At 41.7% G+C, this 19,913-nt stretch overlaps 1 protein-coding gene across 4 annotated transcripts in view; it reads left to right on the plus strand.

Moving 5' to 3' along the window:
- TRIM55 (tripartite motif containing 55) overlaps positions 1-19,913 on the plus strand; it is a 42,966-nt gene that overhangs the window by 19,878 nt on the left and 3,175 nt on the right. The window contains exons 5-10 of one of the 4 annotated variants that reach the window (XM_035011248.1): positions 431-664; positions 1,007-1,029; positions 1,132-1,256; positions 3,004-3,251; positions 4,631-4,918; positions 6,281-6,368. In XM_035011248.1, the coding sequence (XP_034867139.1) occupies positions 431-664; positions 1,007-1,029; positions 1,132-1,256; positions 3,004-3,251; positions 4,631-4,918; positions 6,281-6,368 (1,006 nt within the window). The remainder of the gene's footprint in view (positions 1-430; positions 665-1,006; positions 1,030-1,131; positions 1,257-3,003; positions 3,252-4,630; positions 4,919-6,280; positions 6,369-19,913) is intronic. The other 3 variants (XM_035011247.1, XM_035011249.1, XM_035011250.1) reach the window with 3 other exon arrangements.

Raw genomic sequence — 19,913 nt, forward strand, 5'->3', positions numbered from 1 at the left:
AGGTAGAGCAGAGAGAGACTGAAGGGTACAAACCAGGAAGTACCACGGTGTTTTCCTTACACACACATACATATACACACACTCACCCGAAGGCAAAATATAAAACTATAAGCTATCTAACCAATACATAATTTTTTAAAAACCTGTCCTAATTTCTATGGAATTCTCCATTTATAAAGAACATCGTGAAAAATCATTGATCCATTTAGCCAATTTGGTTGATTTTGGCTTGTCTAAGTATAAAGTTTGATAAATATGAGCTTTTCAAAGCATCAAAACAATGGGAATCTATAATTAAGGGACAGCTTCAAGAAAAGGAAAAAAATACCTTATGTAAGTACATTTTCTTATCTCCCAAAACATTCCAGGTGATTTCTCCAAATAGACACTCTTTCAAACACTTTCTAACATGAGCTAACCCAACTAACAGGAATGCTGCAGAAAACAGAAACAGGAACTTTGTGAGAAGTTTGATTACTTGTATGGCATCCTGGAGGAGAGGAAAAATGAAATGACCCAAGTCATTACCCGAACCCAAGAGGAGAAACTGGAACATGTCCGCACTCTGATCAAAAAGTATTCTGATCATTTGGAAAACGTGTCAAAGTTGGTTGAATCAGGAATCCAGTTCATGGATGAGCCAGAAATGGCAGTGTTTCTGCAGGTAAGTCTCCTTTTGGTACCTAACAGAACTAACCAAGAAGGTGGGTGCTGGAGAAGTGTTGTCATCATATTTTTGTTATTTTATGTTCATCTCATTTTGATTTATTTTACCAAGTAAAATATAAGCTCATTATGTGTTCATGTCTCCATATTTTTAAACAACTCCATAAGCATATATTTAAGGGACCATGACATCACTTAAATATAAGAGGGTTCTGGTATAAAACAGTAGTAATTCATGGCATTTAGAAACTAAGCTCTGAGATTTTCAGTCAGCAGAGGAAAGAATTAAGTCTTTGATGAAAAGAATTTAAGTAGGTCTGTCTTTTGTTTGCTTTCGCAGAATGCCAAAGCTTTGTTACAAAAGTAAGTAATTTTCATTTTATGGAAAAATGCATACTTTTCATTTTCCCCGAGGCTATCAAACATTAGACAGTGACAGAAAGTGGCAACTTGTCTTTGTTGCAGAATTTCTGAAGCATCGAAGGCATTTCAGATGGAGAAAATAGAACATGGTTATGAGAACATGAACCATTTCACAGTCAACCTCAATAGAGAAGAAAAAATCATCCGCGAAATTGATTTTTACAGAGGTTTGTTTTTCTTGTGAGCATTTGGACAAAGTTGCAGGTGTGTGAGAGCTGCAGCTGGGTTCAGCAGGAGAAAGAGGGGATTCAGAATCACCTCCAGAATGGATGTCGACAATTATACAAGGATCATAATCCAATGTGAAACTCTATTTCATTACAGATTCATATAGTTGGTTGACAGTGTTTATTTAACTTTGCACAGCACAGTGCCCATTATAATGCCATTATTGGGCATTTGACTCTGAGTTGTCAAATACTTAATAATTGATGGTGATGATGATGTCTCAAGATCAATCCTATACAAGGTGTTAAACACAATGATGTGAAGTGCCATCAAGTGCAAGGTTAAGGATGAGATAAAAATAAAATGTAGAAGACATTTGGATAGATATTGTAGCTCATCCACTTAATCAGACTTTAGAGGGCAAGAATAGTAAATGAGTTACAGAATAAGTCACACCTGGAAACAAAACTGGCTCTCTGTGACCAGCTGTATTTCATGAGTTATAAATGCATCTCTACCATTTGGTCCAGAGATCGCCTTCTTGGAAATGTGTCCTCATGAAATAATTGAAAAGAGGAAAATAACCTTGGGGGCGCCTGGGTGGCTCAGTCGTTAAATGTCTGCCTTCGGCTCAGGTCATGATCCCAGGGTCCTGGGATAGAGTCCCACATCGGGCTCCCTCCTCTGCGGGAAGCCTGCTTCTCCCGCTTCCACTCCCCCTGCTTGTGTTCCTGCTCTCGCTATGTCTCTCTCTGTCAAATAAATAAATAAAATCTTTAAAAAAAAAAAAAAGAAAGAAAATAACCTTGGAACTGACCAAAACTTTGATTGTCTTGATTCATCCTAGCCCATCTAGATGACAAGACTCCTTGGCTAGACCACTGATAACCATGAAGCTATATCAGTGTGTACAGATGTAATTTTAGAAGCAAGTCTTCAGGATGAATCTTTTTTTAAAAAATGACTTAATATTGTCTCTTCTTAATATTGCCTGAGGGAATATTTTTTTTTAAGATTTTATTTATTTATTTGAGAGAGAGAGAGAATGAGAGACAGAGAGCATGAGAGGGAGGAGGGTCAGAGGGAGGAGGGTCAGAGGGAGAAGCAGACTCCCTGCCAAGCAGGGAGCCCGATGCGGGACTCGATCCCAGGACTCCAGGATCATGACCTGAGCCGAAGGCAGTCGCTTAACCACCTGAGCCACCCAGGCGCCCTTGCCTGAGGGAATATTAAGATCGTGTTAGGAAAAGAGTCACGGCATTAACTGTAGCAAAAGTCAGCATTCTGAACAGAGGAGGTAAGACATTAAAACAAGACAGGGTTTTGTATGTTTTCTGAGAAAGGGAAGAGAGTTGCATTTCTATTTAATCTGACAGAGATAAGTGACTATCCCAGCCCCAGCCCTCTAGGAGCTTGCAGATGTGACAGAATATGGTATAAACGTGACCAGGCTCTGAAGGCTGGGGGGGTCAGGTGCATAGTTCACGGTAGTAGTAAGGACTGCACTTTGTACTGGGGAGGGGAACAAAGAGGATGGTGATGGTTGGGCCCGTCCTCCCATTTCTCCTGTCCACATTTAGCTAGAAGCACAAGCCCCAGCATGGCATATTTGGGCCATAGTCCAGTGTCTGATGAAGAAGATTTCCCTAGCCCTGACCTTAATCGGGGCTGTAAGGACTGGCCATTAATTGATTTCACAGCTGCAGTGATAATTATAATGATTTTAAAAACACATTACCTTACCAGGAGATGAAGATGAAGAAGAGGGAGAAGGAGAAGAAGAAGGAGAAGGAGGGGAAGGAGAAGGGGAGGGAGTAGAAGTGGAAGAGGCAGAAAATGTTCGAACAGAGTTATCAGGAGAAGAAAGTCCGGAGAAAGGCTTGCAGCCCTCTCAGCTGGCCTCAGAGCTCCAGGCTGCCCCAGGGGCACTTCCAGCTTCCTCTCCAGAGTCACCTCCAGCCCTGCCACCTGTTGCAGATGCCCCAGTGACACAGGTAACCATTCACCAGTTCCCTCCTACAGGATGCACGGGCGTGCCTCCTTGCTGACTAGCCTAAACATTTATTCTGCCTTAAGAAAAGGGTAATTATAGGCCAGACATTGGTATGTCGAAGACAAAAGAATTCAGAGCAGTCTCAGCGTCAGGGAGGACAGTCCTCTAGTGATTCAACGAGGTTCAGTGTTGTTTTAATTGGTTGGTGAGACCGAGTTTAACACGATTTCCCCGCCAATAGCACCCTCGAATCTGAAGCAATGTTTGGAGATCTGTGTGCAGGGGAGAGGGGTATGTGTGTAACATGTTAGTTCCTAGAGAGCCAATGTCATGAAGATTGGGTCTGCTCTGAAAACAGATACGGGGTACAGGGTGAGAAATATCTAAGGTGAGAAGTAAAAATGACTATACCTACAGGACTTTGACTTTTCTATAGATAATAAAGGAAGTAGATAGAGAAGTCATGCTAGTTTATGTCCCTGTTGCTGACCCTGACATAGAACTACATCTTTCATTAAGTGGGCAAACAACGTCTAATTTTCTATGTATCTGCCATTTGATGAGATTATGTTAACAGAATTGTTAATAGAAATTTCCCAGGAGATAACTCATCCCAAATCCTCTATCTGATTGGCTGACCCTTAGTTTCTAAGATGTCACCGTCCAGTTTTCAAGCCTTTGTGCTGATGTCCTGACACCTTCAGCAGAGAGGTCTCGACCTGTGGAGTTTGTGGGCAATGTAGATTCATCAAAAAGGTGCCCTGGTTTTGCACCTGCTTTCAAAGTGGATTGAAATTATCTATAGAAACAAAACCTCAGAGGGGAAACTCTGAATTAGAGAATTATATTCTATGCTCCGTCTCCATAGGAAACCAGGCTGAAATACTATTTATGGTTCCTAGAATCTTGAAATTCTGGGTATACCAATCGCACTGAGTTTGAAAGAGGTGTGGTAACTAAATGAGAGTTGGATGTGGTCAACAAGATCAATTTGGGATTTTAGAAAAGAGGTTTGGGGAGCCCACCTGGAATGTCAAAATATTAATTGTGGCCAGTAGATCGACCTTTCTCCTATATCAGATATTTTATAAGCAAACTTCATTTCAGGCATCTGCTGTGTGTCTGTCCAGGCTACCATCTGGTGAAGGACAAGCGCAGAAAAGAAGAGGGGGCACGTGAAGGGGCCCAGAGAGAGGGGAGCTGGCTGCTCTCCTTCCCTGAGCGCTTGCAGAGGGTGGGATGAACTAGAACATGCGCTAAATCAGGCACTGCACAGAGAGCTCATTAGTTTTCAAACCCAAAGGGAACTAAAACCAACTGCTTTTTCTTCTTCTTCTTCCTCCTCTTTTTTTACTTTTGAATGTATCTGTCCCGATTAAGGGGGAGGTTGTCCCCACTGGCTCTCAGCAGACCACAGAGTCTGAAACTCCAGTCCCAGCAGCAACGGACACTGCGGATCCCTTGTTTTACCCTAGTTGGTATAAAGGCCAAACCCGGCAAGCCAGCACCAACCCACCTTCCACCCCAGGGAGCGAAGGTCTGGGACACATAGGGCCTCCCGATTCTGAGGATCCGAATGTGCAGAAGGCAGAAGTGGCAGAAGCCGCAGCTGGTGAGAGGGCAGCAGTGAGTGGTAAGGAAACTAGTTCACCTGCAGCTACTTCTCAGGTTAGTGTTGATGCTCTTGTGTCCGAATGCTCCCCCACGCCACCTAGCGTCCTGCTGGGCTCAGAGCAAGAAAGAAGGGCTTCCCGAGGGGCAGAAAGAAACCCTGGCTGTGGGAAAAACACAGAAACAACTCATCCCTCAATTTGGGCTTGTGTGGGGGGCTTTTTGTTTCTTTTTAAGGCTGGTAAAACAAAAAAGAAAACAGACTGACTTCACTCTACCCATATGTGGTGACCCCACACCTGGCGTCCCAGGGGAGGGGGTCCAAGCACGCCTGGCCCTGACGCTTGCAGTCCATGCAGTCGAAAGCTGCTTTGTTCTCGGTGCCTGGCTGCTGGCCCAGGTTTCCCTTCGCCAAGGCCACTTGCCCTTGCTCAGCCTTTTCTGTGTCCTCCCCGGGCTCCCAAAGACTAATCCCCTGCTTTTGTGTCATTCCCAGCGACCGTGAAGGAGCACGTTTGAACTGGGTTCTAAGTCCGCTCTGGAAAATAACCTCTGGTTGATTCATGGATTCTGGGAGTGTGCTGGCTATGGCTAGAAAAAGAGAGTCTTGGCTTGATTAAACCAGCGCTTCCTAAACATGTGCTGCTGGGAGCAGAAAAGCACAGGTTTTCCTACACTGGTTTTTTTTTTTTAAGGGTCACGTAATACCTTTTTTTTTTTCCTTTTTATAATGTACTTTGAAGGCCACGTCTTTTTCCTACAATGGGTTAGATGTTTGCATGGCTCAAAGATTCCCTAGAAGAAATATTCCATAATTTCTTCACAAGGAAGAATGCTCATGGTTGCTCCATACTCATGAACATTCTTAAATGATGGGTGGATATGAGTGTTGCCCAGACATGGGATGTCAAAGAAATACTCCCTGGTTCCGTGCTCCTGGGTCATCATGTGATTCTGAACAACAAACGGCATTTTTCAAAAATCAGAAAGTTGCTTATTGTCTTGACTGAATCTGCTCAAGTGAACCTTAATTTCATGAAGTAATAAAGGGAAATTATTTTTGGAAAACTGAAAGTAACATGCTTTTGTGTCATATATTTATTTTCAAAAATGGAAAAATGACAAAAATAATTGTTTGGTGTGAGGAAACATTTTGAGGTAGTTTTTCGGTTAAAAAGTGGAGTGTAAAGTTTTCTAGAAAATTTATGGGAACTTTATTTCTAGAAAGTTAATTGGGTTTCTTACATATTTAGTGGAAGTTGGAGTCAGAAGGAGCTCTTTTCTGAAAACAGTGGTGCAAAACCCCATGATAGGAGCATGTAATAGGCCTCCAAACCAAAACGCAAAATCCATCTGAATGATGTTGAAAAATATTATGTGTGATAATATCAGTGAAGCTTTCTTCTTGTTTTCTCACAGGAGTTAGCAATCTGCCTAGCACTTTTGGCTTTTCTTATACTTCACTACATCTGGCGTCAGATTCAGTGCTTGGTTTTTGCTTTAATGGGTAGGAAATATTTTCTTTTCCCTTCACTAACATCTCATGCAGTTTCTTCCATAATGTTCCTACTCTATAGGCTTAGAGATAAATTTCTCCCCAACTTTGAGGCTCAGCCATTGAACAAGAACCAAGTTCTAGATAATACTCATGGCTTCAAGCTCCCTCAGTGCAATCACCTCAAGGTGCCTTCCTGAGGAGAATTGCTCCGTTGTCTAATGCTGCATGGAAGGGAATCCTGACTCAGAACAGTGACTCAGTGGGCAATTATTCAGTAATCCAGTAAGAGTGGACCCTCCAAAAGGGCCATGAGGGGAGGACAGTTTCAAAAGGCATCAATAGTGCTGTGAGGATTCACTGCTCTTAAAGCAGAGGGAGGACCAGCAAAGGACTAGTTCAGGAGTATATACAGTTTCCATAGATTAAGTAGCTACATTTCATTTGCTTACCCCAGAGGCACCCAGGCTGTGGCCGGATGACTCCTGTCAAAGATCCGCAGGCAATTCTTGTGCTGGTGGGCAGGTGGGCCGGGTGACTTCTCAGTTCTCTTTGAACCCTCAGACTCTACAGTCTTTCTGAGAGAGGAGATCTCTGAGAGAAAGGTATCCTGGGTGCAGCACCATCAAGGGGATTTCAGCCAGGTGAGATCTGAATGAATAAAAAGCAGGAAGACCAATGTTCATCCACCAGACATAAAGAATGAGAACCAAAGAAAAGTCATAAAACCAACAGCCTTTATTTTTGAGACACCTTTCTCATAGCCAAGCCTTTTCTTAATGACTGTTACAAGATTTGCATAGGAACTGACATCTTACTCCTTTAACAGCCTTTTGAAGATTATCAGTTTGATAATATTTAAAGATTCAAACCTCCTAAAGATTCAATTGCTGCTGGACCTGAGGCCCAGCTCCCTGTGCCTGTAGCTCAGAAGCAATTCAGGGCGACTGGTGCTGAAAGGCCTCAGCTATTTCTGGCTCATTGACTTTTTCCTGGGTTGACATTGACTCTTCTGGAAGCTCCCATCAGAGTTCCTTTCTGCCTCATTAGCTGTCCGTTCAGCAATGACAGTAGGATCTCCAGGGGTCCCTGTGATGTCACCAGTCAGTGACTAGGATCTGCCCCCAATGTCTAATAGTCAGCCCATTACACAGTCAGCCTGTGTACCCTAGAATGTTCCTAGTGTCCTTAGAGTCTGCTCATGATTTGTGGCGAAGAGCAGTGGGTGGAAGCATTGGCCATGGACTCAGTGGGACAAATGGGGGAGAGAGAAAACTGCATATTTTTATGGGAATATCATGAATAACTGTGGATCTGAATAATTGTCTGAAGAGTTCAGTTTACATTCTGAGAATTCAGGTTGGGGGCTTTGTTGCCATAGAATGCTTCTCCGAGGCTGCAGGGGGAGAGTCATGCTTCTTGTCCGCCATCCACTGAGCCCATGTCATGTACCCCGACATTCACATGCCTGTCTGCTAAGCTAAGGGTGAGACAGATGGGAGTGCTCTGGAGTAAGTGATTGGCATTCCCTGTTGCAAAGAATATGGACAGATCAATAGACACCTCACCATAGTATCAGATTCCTGGCCTCTGTGGATTTTTTGCAGGCTGCTTTACTTTCACCGCCTCAGAACCCAACTCACTAAATTAGTATTTGTCCAATGCAAGGTTAGCTTATTAGAATTTCACACTTTATCCTTAGTCTTTCCCTGGACATTTAGGATGTGATACAAAAGCTCTCCTTGATTCCCGGGTGGTCTTACCTCTCTTTACTATGTGTCAGGGAATAAGCTTGCCTGAGAATCTCAAGCATCGCAGGCTTACCTACGGATCTGTAAACTCAATTCAGTCACCTTCAGACTTTTAAGAAGGCAAATGTTCTGTCTCCAGGTGCTTTCTTCACAGCCATTCACACAGTGAAACCTGCCATTGCCTTTGCTGCCTGTGATTTCTGATACCATACAATCTCCACTTTATCCCGTGCCTTCTCTCTTCACCTAAGCACACAGGCAATCCCCATCAGTGGCAAACTGGGATTCTGCTTTTTGTTAGATCAGACAAGCATTGTTGCCTTTCCCGCCCTCTTTCTTGAAAAAAATAAATTTCTCAACAAGGTTTGGCTTCAGCTTTGTGGCAAAACTGAATTCCATAGAAGAGAGACTCTTCTGCAGGATGCACTTTGAATCCTGTAACATCCTATTTCTCCCAGAAAACCCCGTGAAAGCCCCTGGACACGAACTGGTCTTTAGCTGCAAAATTGCCCTCTAAGTTTCCACCTTTCTAGGCCATACCTGCTGTATGTTCAGTCAATGCAGAGAGAGTTTGGGGGAAATAACATTTGATCTACTTCATGTATTAATGTTTACATTTATTTTGAAAAGGTGACATCACACCCTAGTCAATCTTAGAGGACAGGGCAGTAATAAGGTGGGAAGAAGGCAGGTCAGCTGCCCTTGGAAAGCAATCTCTGTGAGCCTCACCTCCTGGGCATGCCTTGTTCCTGGGCATGCCTTGTATGGCCATTTCTGGGTCTAGTCTGCTTCCCTCCATTGCCCTTCCTGAACTTCCTATACAACTTACATGCAAATTACACCTGGGTGCTAAGACAAGGACGACTCCCACCACCCACATTCATGGACAGTTGAGTATTTTATTGGGGATATATGTGGCAGTTAGATTTTTCCAGAAGTGGGAGCAGCAACAATGAAAGACCCTCCCTGTTCCCCTTCCTCCCTCCCTAATGAGGCTTAGTGGCCTTATATGGAAGAATTTGTCCAAAGTGTTTAAGGGGAGCTGTTCAGGGAACAGGGATTTCCAGAGAAACATCTTCCTATTTGGTGGATTAAGTAGGCAGCTGCTCTGGGTGACGCCTGAGCTGGACCATGGCAGCTGCCCCAAGGTCAGAGTACCTTCCATTCACCCCGCCCCACACCCCAATCAGAATCCGTTGCTTTGGAGATACGAACTTTGACATTAAAATCACTGCAATTTCTGCCTCTTTAAAGAACCTCAACTCATATATTTCACCAGAGTATGAAGTTGGGTTACCAGAGTATGAAGTTGTGGTTATAAGAGAACCTAGAAGATTTACTGTATCATAGCTCCTTGTTTAAGAATAGAATATCTACTTTTCACATTCCATTCTTCAAGACTGAAAATAGACAAACAAGTTGGGTAGAAATTCTGCCAAGTCTAGGGCACTGGAAGGATCCATGAAATTAGTAAAAAGGACTTAGGCTCCTGTCCTGCCACTTCTCTGCACTAACTTTGGGCATTTACTTTCTTTGAGCCTCAGTTTTCTCACTGGGAAGATGAAGCAACTATTCAAAGAAAAGATTCATGGATTTACACAGTAGAGAGTGAAACATTTAGTACTAAGAATTGTATAAATTATCTCAGGATGTTTTCACTGAGAGGGTTACAGACTCAGGCCTGACACAAGCCACGCTAAGGGACAATAGTAACAGGTTTTCAGTGAAATAGACAGCCCATCACATTTCTCAAAATACATGTCTTGCCTTGAAGCTCTTCCATAAATGTCCATTTCCCAAACTCTTCCAAATCTCTTCCTAGGCACCCTTTCAGCTGAATGTTTACACAGCTGCGATTACCCCTTTTGATGCCATAAGCTCCATAAAATCCATGATGGCTCAACTCTAAAATCCACCTAAGGGCACTTACAGACCTCACTGCCCAGTAGAGCAAATTCTTAGAATGTACACGGTAGAGGTAATCACAGAATACTAGATGAATGAAGAGATGAATGAAGAGATGAACGATACGTGGTTTAAAAATATACCTAAGTGTTATAGCTCAATCAGTTTTGACAAATATGTAGCCTTATATAGCCACTACCGCAATTAAGATGTAGAATATTTCCATTACTCTACAAAGTGCCCTCTTGTGCCTTTGCACTTAATCCCCTCCTTGCATCCCGGTGGGTACTGTGTCAATCTTTTACATGTTAGCCATTCTAATGGATGTGTATTCTATGTCATTTAATTTGCATTTCTCCAATGACTACTGATGTTTAGCATCTTTTCCTGTGCTTCTAAGTCATTTTAATATTTTCTTTGATGAAGTATCTGTTCACTATTGCCCAATTTCTTTGGGTTGTTTATCTTATTAGAGAGTTGTAAAAGTACTCTATGTTATTTTGGATAAAACTCCCTTATCAAACATATTTTGCAAATATTTTCTCCCAGTTGAAGGGCAAACATTTTTAGTTTTGATGAAGTTCAATTTGTCATTTTTTCCCGTATGCTTTGTGTTTTTTGTGTTTTAAGAAATCTTTGCTTAACTGAAAAATCACAAGGATTTTCTCTCATTTTCTTCTAGAATTTTTATAGTGTCAACTCTTAAATTAGATCTAAGGTCATTGTAAGTTAATTTTTGTATTGTGAGATAAGGATTGAGGATTTTTTTTGTCTGCTTATTTTCTATATAGATATTTGTTCCATCACTATTTATTGAAAAGACTATCTTTCCCCCAGTGAAATACCTTGATGACTTTGTAGAAATTCAAATGACCATATATGTTCAGGTCTACTTGTAGACTCTCTACTTTGAACAATTGATCTGAATGTTTGTCCCTCTACCAACACCACACTGTCTTGATTATTATAGCTTTATAGAAATCTCTAAAATCAGGTAATGTTAGTCCTCCACTTTATTGGTTTTATTTGGCTTTATTGGTTTTCTCTCTCTCTCTCTCTCTTTTTTTTGTGAATTTTCTATTTCATTCATCTTTATTCTTTATTATTTTCATCCTTATGCTTATTTTGGGTTTAATTTTCTCTTCTCTTTCTAGTTTCTTAGAGTGAAAACTTGAATTATTGATTTGAAATCTTTCTTTTTTTCTAATATAAGCTTTTAATGCTATAAATTTTCTTCTAATCACTGTCTTAGCTGCATCCCGCAAGATTTGATGTGTTGTATTTTCACTTTCATTTAATTCAGAATATTTTCTAATTTCCCTTGGGATTTGTTCTCTGGCCCATGAGTTGATGAGTAGTGTTTATTTTCTAGATATTTGGAGATTTTCCAGATATCCTTCTATTTGATTTCTGGTTTGATTCTTCTGTGGAGAGAGAATACTCTTTATATGATCTCAATCCTTTTAAATTTAAGATATGTTTTATGGATGGGTGCCTGGGTGGCTTAGTTGGTTAAACGACTGCCTTCGGCTCAGGTCATAATCCTGGAGTCCTGGGATCGAGTCCCTCATCGGGCTCCCTGCTCAACGGGGAGTCTGCTTCTCCCTCTGACCCTCCTCCCTCTCATGCTCTCTGTTTCTCATTCTCTCTCTCGCAAATAAATAAAATCTTAAAAAAAAAATTTAAGATATATTTTATGGCCCAGAATACAATCAACCTTGGTGAATGTTCCACATGCACTTGAAAACATTGTATTTTCTGATGTTGTTGGGTGAGTGTTCTATAAATGTCAATTAAGTTGGTTAATTGATAGTGTTGTTCAAGTCTATGATATCCTTACTGATTTTCTGTTGACTTGTTTTACCAATTGCTGAGAAAAGAAGTTTGAGATCTCTGATTATAACTATGGGTTTGTGTATTTATCCTTGAAATTATATCACTTTTGCCTCATGCATTTGAAACTCTGTTTAGGTACATTCACATTTAGCATTGTTCTATTGTCTTGAAGAATTTATCCCAAGATAAATGGTAAGCAAAACAAAATTCTTTTCTATCTCTCTCTTTTGTGTGTGTCTGCCTGCTTTAATGGGTATAAGGAGGGTCCTCATACACACATAATCTTTTAAGGTAGCTTAGCACAGTTAGAAGAAAGGTGGGGAGAGCCTAGAGGAGAAAGGTGCTGACAATCCTTAAGGTGTACCAAGTATCTGGCAATGGGGAAGGCCTCTTAGCCCCAGTTCCTTCCCAAGCAATGTACAGGGCCAAGCATAGCAGGAGCTGAGATAGCTGACGTATCTAATGCTTTTAAGTGACTAGGCTGAACTTTATGATTCAATTACTAGTTGTCACTGGTCTATGGTGCCCTATTTTTAGGTCTGATGTAAATTGCTGTATAAGCTAATATCTCTGTATATTTTCATGACACACTTATGCCCTAATTCACTCCTTGTCTTATCTAAACCAGTTGTCACAGAACTGCAGAGGCTAACCTATCATGGGCCAGGGACTTCCAGCACCAAGCTGTCTTCTTGACTAAGAAGATCCAAGATTCCCAACCCAAGTGTTGACAAGCAGGTGTACATGGTCCCTTCTACTGTCTCAAGTGTTTCCAGATTCTTCCTATCTAGCGTATCATGGGCTCAGGCACAGAACCTAGGAAACACATGGGTCCCCTACACCTTTGAGCTCTTCACTCTAAAATAGCAGAAGGGATGTGTGGAAGTCAAGGCCAGTGGGCAAGTGTCACCAAGGAAAACCAGCCCATACCATCTTAGTCCCCAGTTCAGGCACTATAAATGTTATCCTGTGAGGTTACAAAGGTGCGCCCAGAGAAAAATAAAAAAACATTTCATGAGAGAGAGAATGGGGGAGGAGAAAGGAGGGAGAAAAAAGAAAGAGGAAGGAAGGGAGGGAGGAAGGAAGGAAACCAGCCTATGGTTTAACAAGCATGGGCTAGCAGAGTCTTTTCCCTTCTTGAAGGGTTTATTTCCTAGGTTCTCAGAAACCAATATATGTGTCCCCAGATCTAAGACTTTATTGAATTTCTCATCATCCCAAGATTCGGTCTCCTATAAAATATTCGTATTTTCCTAAACCAGGATGAACATTAGGCCGAAGTTCCGAGGAAAAGCAGCATGTGGAACTCTGAGTCTCCACAAGTGTCACATGCAAAAAGATGAAATCATTTTCATGCAAATGATCTTTGAGACCAAACCATTCATTCTGATTTCCAGGGTAATATCAACTCTAGTTGCCACTTGAGACTGAGAGGTAAGAGATGTTGGAGGCTAGAGGGCAGGAAAGCTGATTTTCTGAGTGAGATTAATCTCACAAGGTATTACAGAACATTTTAAAAAATAAAGCAGGAGACCAAGAACATGATTTCCCATGAGTGTGACTACGGGTCCCGTGTTCTTTGAAATGACCTATTTAATTTTCCAAAACAAACTGAAATGAATGAAAATTTAACTATGTTCTCTAAATTTAATTGAGGGACTCAGGGTGTCAGATTATTTTCAAACAGAAATCCCTACTGAGAGCGACTGCTTGTATTTTTTACAAATTAGGAGATTCAAGCTTACAAATCCCTGATATGCCAGCGCCCTGACTGTGCTGGAATTTAAGCTTGGTAAAAATAGAGAGAAAATTGATCAGGGCTCAGGACTGGCCTACATTTACTGCATAACACTGTCCAGGACTTAATAACTCTAGCAATTATAAGAAGTTATGATAATAAAATGCAGTCATTTTACATAGAAAAAGCTATAGAAGAGAGTAAGGTTTTTCTTAAAGAAGTTTTAATGAGACCATTACATTAACATTATTAATGCTTTTTCATTTGTATTCTTCAACTATAATTCTTTTTCTGGCCTTTTTTTTTTTTTTCCTGGTGGGAAAGTGACATCCTAATAACTGTCAATTTGGGGGCTTTTCTAAAAGGACAAAAAATATCTCTACTAAAACTGTAGGCTATGTTTCTCAGGATGAAATAGCATGCTTGGTAGATGTTATTTTAATAGGAAGCTAAAATGGATGTATCCATTTTAAAGAGGGAAATATAAGTTGTGTGTGAGCAGTATAACGCATTCATTTCCCCTGGCAACCTGTGCCTACAGCCCTACAATTCTGTGAAAACAGTAAGACAGGCACCAGGGAAAGATCTCTGGGGGAGTTGTTACAACATAGCTAGTTGAGTTCTGCTCCCTGTGTCTTAAAACTGTTTATTATTCTGATTTAACCTAAGACCCTTGCTAGTATTGTACAGAATGTGGACTTTTTTTCTGTCTTTGTTTACATATCTTAGTGAATTCCATGAAATGCCTTCAACCCACGAAGAATTAATCCAGCACCTTGTTAATGCATCTGAGAAACCAATGCCACGTGGCAGTGCTGTAACTAATGTGTGTTCGCTGCTTTATCATTTACAAAGTCTTCCACAGAGGTTCTCTCATTCAAACCTCACAACAACCCTGTACAGTAGGAATCGTTATGCTTGCACATTTTATGGTGGAGGATCATAGAGGATGCGCGACTTGCTCAAGGTCACAGAGCAGCGGGAGCTTAGAGCCCCGTGATCCCTTGCCCTTGGCCAAGGAGCGTGAGCATGCAATATACTATACACCAAGCTCGCATCTAGGAAAAGCGAGTGAATCCCCACTTTACCCGGGTTGATGACTGAAGCGAAAATAGTGTGCGCAGGGTCTCCCCTGCTTTGATTCACCACTCTTGACGCACTGGCACAGCTTCACGAGGGCAGAGAGGTCGTTTCTAGGCCTCCGCTGCTCGCAGGCCCGTGGCTGACCATTGCCTGACAGTACCCTGACCCTTTAGTTGTACCCCACACTGCTGACCAACCTGCCTCTCTCAGTCTGACTTCCAGTGGTGGAACTGGCCCCTCCTGTGAGTCCCACATGCTCAACAGCACTAGGTTTTCTCTTTGGATTTGGGGTCACTATTAATCACTCTCAGCACTCTCGTTAGAGGTACTTTGAGCAAGGTCCTCAGCCTTCCTGAGCCTGAGGTTTCTCATCTATAGGTTGGGCATAATAATACTAGCAACCTCCTAAGACCCTAGAAAAGGACCCATTTGGCCTATTTGCCTAACACAAGGCACAGAAGCTCCTGTCTGTGAGGAATTAATGATCTAATTAGCAGTTTTTTGTAATTCAGTACTTCTTTCAGAGTGGGTGAGAACACACACTCTATACTGAACACACAATCATCAGGTCCATATCTGAGAAGAAGGCTGGCTTTAAGTTTTTTGCCAGGCTGTGATACCAACGTTTTAGCTTCTTCCTGCTCCCCACCCCGACTCCATCAATGCCTAAATACCACGTTTGAAACAAACCAAATAGTATACGCCATAAATCTTACTCTGGGTTAAGAAAAAGTGAATGAGTTTTCTTTTTGCTTCAGAAGTCTGAGGAAATTACTCTGGTCTCTGGTCTCCCCTTAATAAGAAGCAGCAGTTAGTGACAACAAAGCCCCCAAATTAAATCCCTTTACCCATTTCTTTTCTTTCTTTCTTTTTTTAAGATTGATTTGTTTGTTTTGGAGAGTGAGAGAGAGAAAGAGTGTGTGTGTGTGGGGGGAAGACAGAGGGAGTGGGAGAGAGAATCTCAAGCAGACATCCCGCTGAGTGCAGAGCCCAAAGACGTCCACAGGGCTGGATCCCCGGGCCCCAAGATCATGACCTGAGCCGAAATTGAGAGATGGACACTCAACTGTTTAGTTGAGCCACCCAGGCGCCCCTCCCTTCACCCATTTCTTTACTTAGTGTGTACAGCTGCAGATCCTCCCAAGAAAAAATGCTTTTAGTAGATGTTTTCCTTCTATAGATCTTTTGGAGTATACTTACTTTCTTCTTCCTCTAGCATTCATGGAGATTGTGCTATATTTACACAGCTCCGTGCTTCCTAATGCATCTTCGTTGCTCCACCACCAAGCAGAAAAGTCTGTGTTCCTGTGAAAGAAATGCCCATGGTGGAAGACCTGCCCAGCAGAATTTCCAGGGCTTAGACCCTTGGCTGTGAATTACAGACCATGCCCCACTTATTCCTCAGAGACTGATGCATGGCTCAGGCTCTTGGGCGTACTCTCTTTTCCAGTCTGGAATCCATAATGCTTAAGCTATCCAAGGGCCCGAGGTTCAGGAATGCTAAGTAGGGAGCAGGCCAGTGCTTGAGTTTAGTCTTTCTGAATAAGCATTCTAAGCATGACCTCAGCAATCCCACTCACACCTGTTTCCAGCATCTGGCTTTGATTCTCTGACCCAGCCTAGCAGGTTCAGGGTAGAAGCAGGGTGGTTGCCCACTCAGCAGCCTCAAGTCTAGCTTTATCCCTTCTATCCACATTCCTTTAAGGCAAATGGATTTCATTATAGATGGGCAAGGATACTTTTGAATTGGCCAAGGAGGACTGGCATTTAACAGGTGGTAATAACCCGATCCTTCTGTCAGGTTGAATTTGTGATTGGCATTCACAGTAGTAGAGAGGAGATGGAGGCCCAAGCGTGGGGGCTTGGACACAAATTTCCTCACTGCCCCTAATATCTTCCAGTGGCCTGACATAGTGGCTCCCATGTCCACCACAGCTGTCCCTCAGGATAAGACACGGACATTTCCATTCTATGTGGCAGGGGTGTACATTAAGCCATCAGCATCCATTAATGTCTTAGTTGTAATTCAGTTTATCAGATACATTACTATCACCTGGATAAGCTAAGGAAATGGAACACAGGCAGGTAAATGATAATGGACCAGGATCACTGGAGGTGGAGAGAATGATCATTTGGAGAAAAGCAGATGATGGCACCTCATGGAGCCCCTAAGAAGCCCCGAGGAAGCCTGAGGGCACTGGTTACTGATCAGAGAGCTCACCCTTTCACTTGGGGCCAGCTAAAAAAATATTTTCCCTCTTAAATGTGACTACCAAGGCTTGTGCCAGAGTGAATATCAGGAAAGCATCTGTTTGGTTTTGTTCGGTCAGTGAACCGTGTGGCAGGGTGCATTTAGGTAAAGGGGGCTGCTGCTATTGCCCCCACGCTAAGAGCATGTTCACTAAACTGCACCCAGTTAGATCCCCTCTGCTAAGTGCCCAGGGACACATCTGGCTTCATTTGAGCACTGAAGGCAGTTTCATGCTTTGATTATCAAGAATTTTGCCACAGGAAGCATGTTGGCTTAAAAAAAAAATCACATTTAGCATAAAAATCAAGCCAAAGACTCCATTGAGCATTTCATGCTCTTTTCTTTGACACTTTCCTACTAAAAAGTAGCCTTCGGTTAAGAGCAACAGGTTTGTGTGTCCTTAGAGACCAAAAAGGTAACATTAATGAAAAAGCAAGCCAGGTAAAAGAAAAATGTTAATAAAAGCATAAATACAAGATTTAGTTTGCCTCCCTCTTTAATCTGAGCATAGCATCTCTACAAGCACAACAAAAAAGGACACTGAAACCAGCCTTGCAGCAGAGAAGGCAAAAGGGAGTAGTGAGCATGATGGAAATCAGGAAAGAGAGAGAGCATACCCAGTCCAAGGGGACAAAGAGCAGGGGGTCTCCACGCAGGTACTGGATTGCTACATTTCTGCTTTGTCAAGAGAATCTGCAAATCCAGATTTTAATGTGAAGTTTCCTATTTTTTCCCCTAATTTGTAACTGTGGCATAACCCACATAGCATAAAAATTACCATTTTAACCATTTCTGAGAATATAGTTCAGTAGTCTTAGTATATTCACATTGTTGTACAACCCATCTCCAGAATTTTTTCATCTCAAGAAACTGAAACTCTGTAGCCATTAAAAAACAACTCCCCATTTCCCCCCTTCCCCCAGCCCCTGGCAACCTCCATCCTACTTTCTGTTTCTATGAGTTTGACTACTCTAGATACTTCTTGTATTCTGTAAGTGGAATCACAGAATATTTGTCATTTTGTGACTGGCTTATTTCACTTAGCATAATGTCCTCAAGGTTCATCCATCCATGTTGTAGCATGTGTCAGAATTTTCTTCCTTTATGAAGCTGAATAATATTCTATTATATGTATATGCTACATTTTATTAATCCACCCATCCATTGACGAACACTTGGGTTGCTTCCACTCTTGGTTATTGTTAATAGTGCTCCTATGAACATAGGCATGCAAATATCTGTATGAGTCTCTGCTTTCAACTCTTTTGGGTATATGCCCAAAAGTGGACTTGATGGATCATGTGGTAATTCTATGTTTAACTTTTTGAGGAACTGCCACACTGTTTTCCACACCAGCTGCACCATTTTACATTCCTACCAACAGTGCACAAGGGCTTCTCTTTCTCCACATCCTTGCTCCTGATTTTTTAATGTTGCAACTAATTCGAGTTTTTGTCCAAATACCACTCAGCCACACAGTTCAGACCAAGTAAACACTGTCCATAACCTGGAACTGTCCTGTGCACAGAGACAAATGTCCACAAGCCTCTGGAAGAATGCATGCTCCTTAATCTCCATCAATAACAAATGATTCTAGATGACATCATTTGTCAAGGCTGATGCTAGCGCATCATGCAGCTTTGGGTGGAAGAACCTCTCATCACCCTACTCTTCTACAGAGTAAAACCCTTGTACCATAATCTGACATTGTTTTTTTTTCCTCTCAAAAAACATTTGATAGTAACAGGAAAAAAAATCCAAGGAAAAGATGTTGTTTCTGCATGGATCTGGTTCATGAATACCCAGCATTCCTGGTCAAGTTCATCTGAGAAAAATAGTCTTTCTCCTAAGCAAATGTATGTCACTCCCCTCTATGGTCTTTTGTGGATCTTGACTGAATTGCATCTTGCAGCTGAGACAGGGAAAGTGCTGCCTCCCTAGTCCATTTCCTGCTTGTATTTTATGACTAAAATTCATTTCTCAAATTATCTGAAGTCCCATGCTGATACAGCATAGTGTTAGGTGAGGTTTGTAAGTTTGTTTGGTCACTTGAGAAAAATGTGTAAAATGTAGACGTAATAAGGGACTAATAATCCTTTCTTCATCTTTTTATACATTTCAAAGTAGACTGAAATGCAGGACAAACTCAAAGGCAGGTAGGGAGGTTCAGTGCTTGTCATTTTCTGTCCTTTGTTCAGCTTCATGGAACATCTGTATTCCCGAGAAATAGCATTTCCTGTGATAGAGGAGAACTAGCATTTGGAAAACTATTTAAAGGAATACGTATATACAATTCTATTTGAGGAAGGCTATAGGAAAAATGTCTGCTTATGATTTAATGGGCTGTACTTAGAGAAAGGAGGTTTCTAAATCTTTATCTCATTCTTCCTTTAGGAAAGAGCCATATATAAAGTTGGGCTACTTCGGAGATACACTGGGCAGGTCATGAATAATCATGATTACAATATGCCACAGGAATTAAATCCTATAATAACCAATTCTGACAAGATGAGCATTGCAAATATAATCATCTTTCCTTACAGGGGGTCACTGCTCTTGTATATAGTTCCTCATAAGCAGTCCCCAGGTGATTCTACATGGTAGAGGAGCCTCTTCACTAATGTAAGAAGAACGGAAGGAAGGAGGGAGGAGAAGGGAAGGGAGAAGAGGGAAGAAGGAAATGCATATTTTTAAAACACTTAATATAAGTGAGGCATGTGCAAAATGCTTTAGGTGTATTACTTTATTTATTCAGTACTTACAACAGCCTTGTGAGATAGGGTCTCATCTCTATTTTACAAAAAGAAAAACCTTAGTTTTTAAAGTCAGAGGTTAACTGACTTATCCAAGTCATACAGCTAGTAAGTGGTTAGTCTGGGATCCTGTGCCAGGCTCAGCATTTTTGGCACAGAACTTCTTCGCTGAGATGGTTGGTGGGTCCCCAAGTTTACATAAACAAGACCAAGGAGATGGTGTAGTCACCTGAAAATACT

The sequence above is a fragment of the Mirounga leonina genome, unplaced genomic scaffold (genome assembly GCF_011800145.1).
Source record: "Mirounga leonina isolate KUSES-001 unplaced genomic scaffold, KU_Mleo_1.0 Mir_165, whole genome shotgun sequence".
Classification (NCBI taxonomy): domain Eukaryota; kingdom Metazoa; phylum Chordata; class Mammalia; order Carnivora; family Phocidae; genus Mirounga; species Mirounga leonina.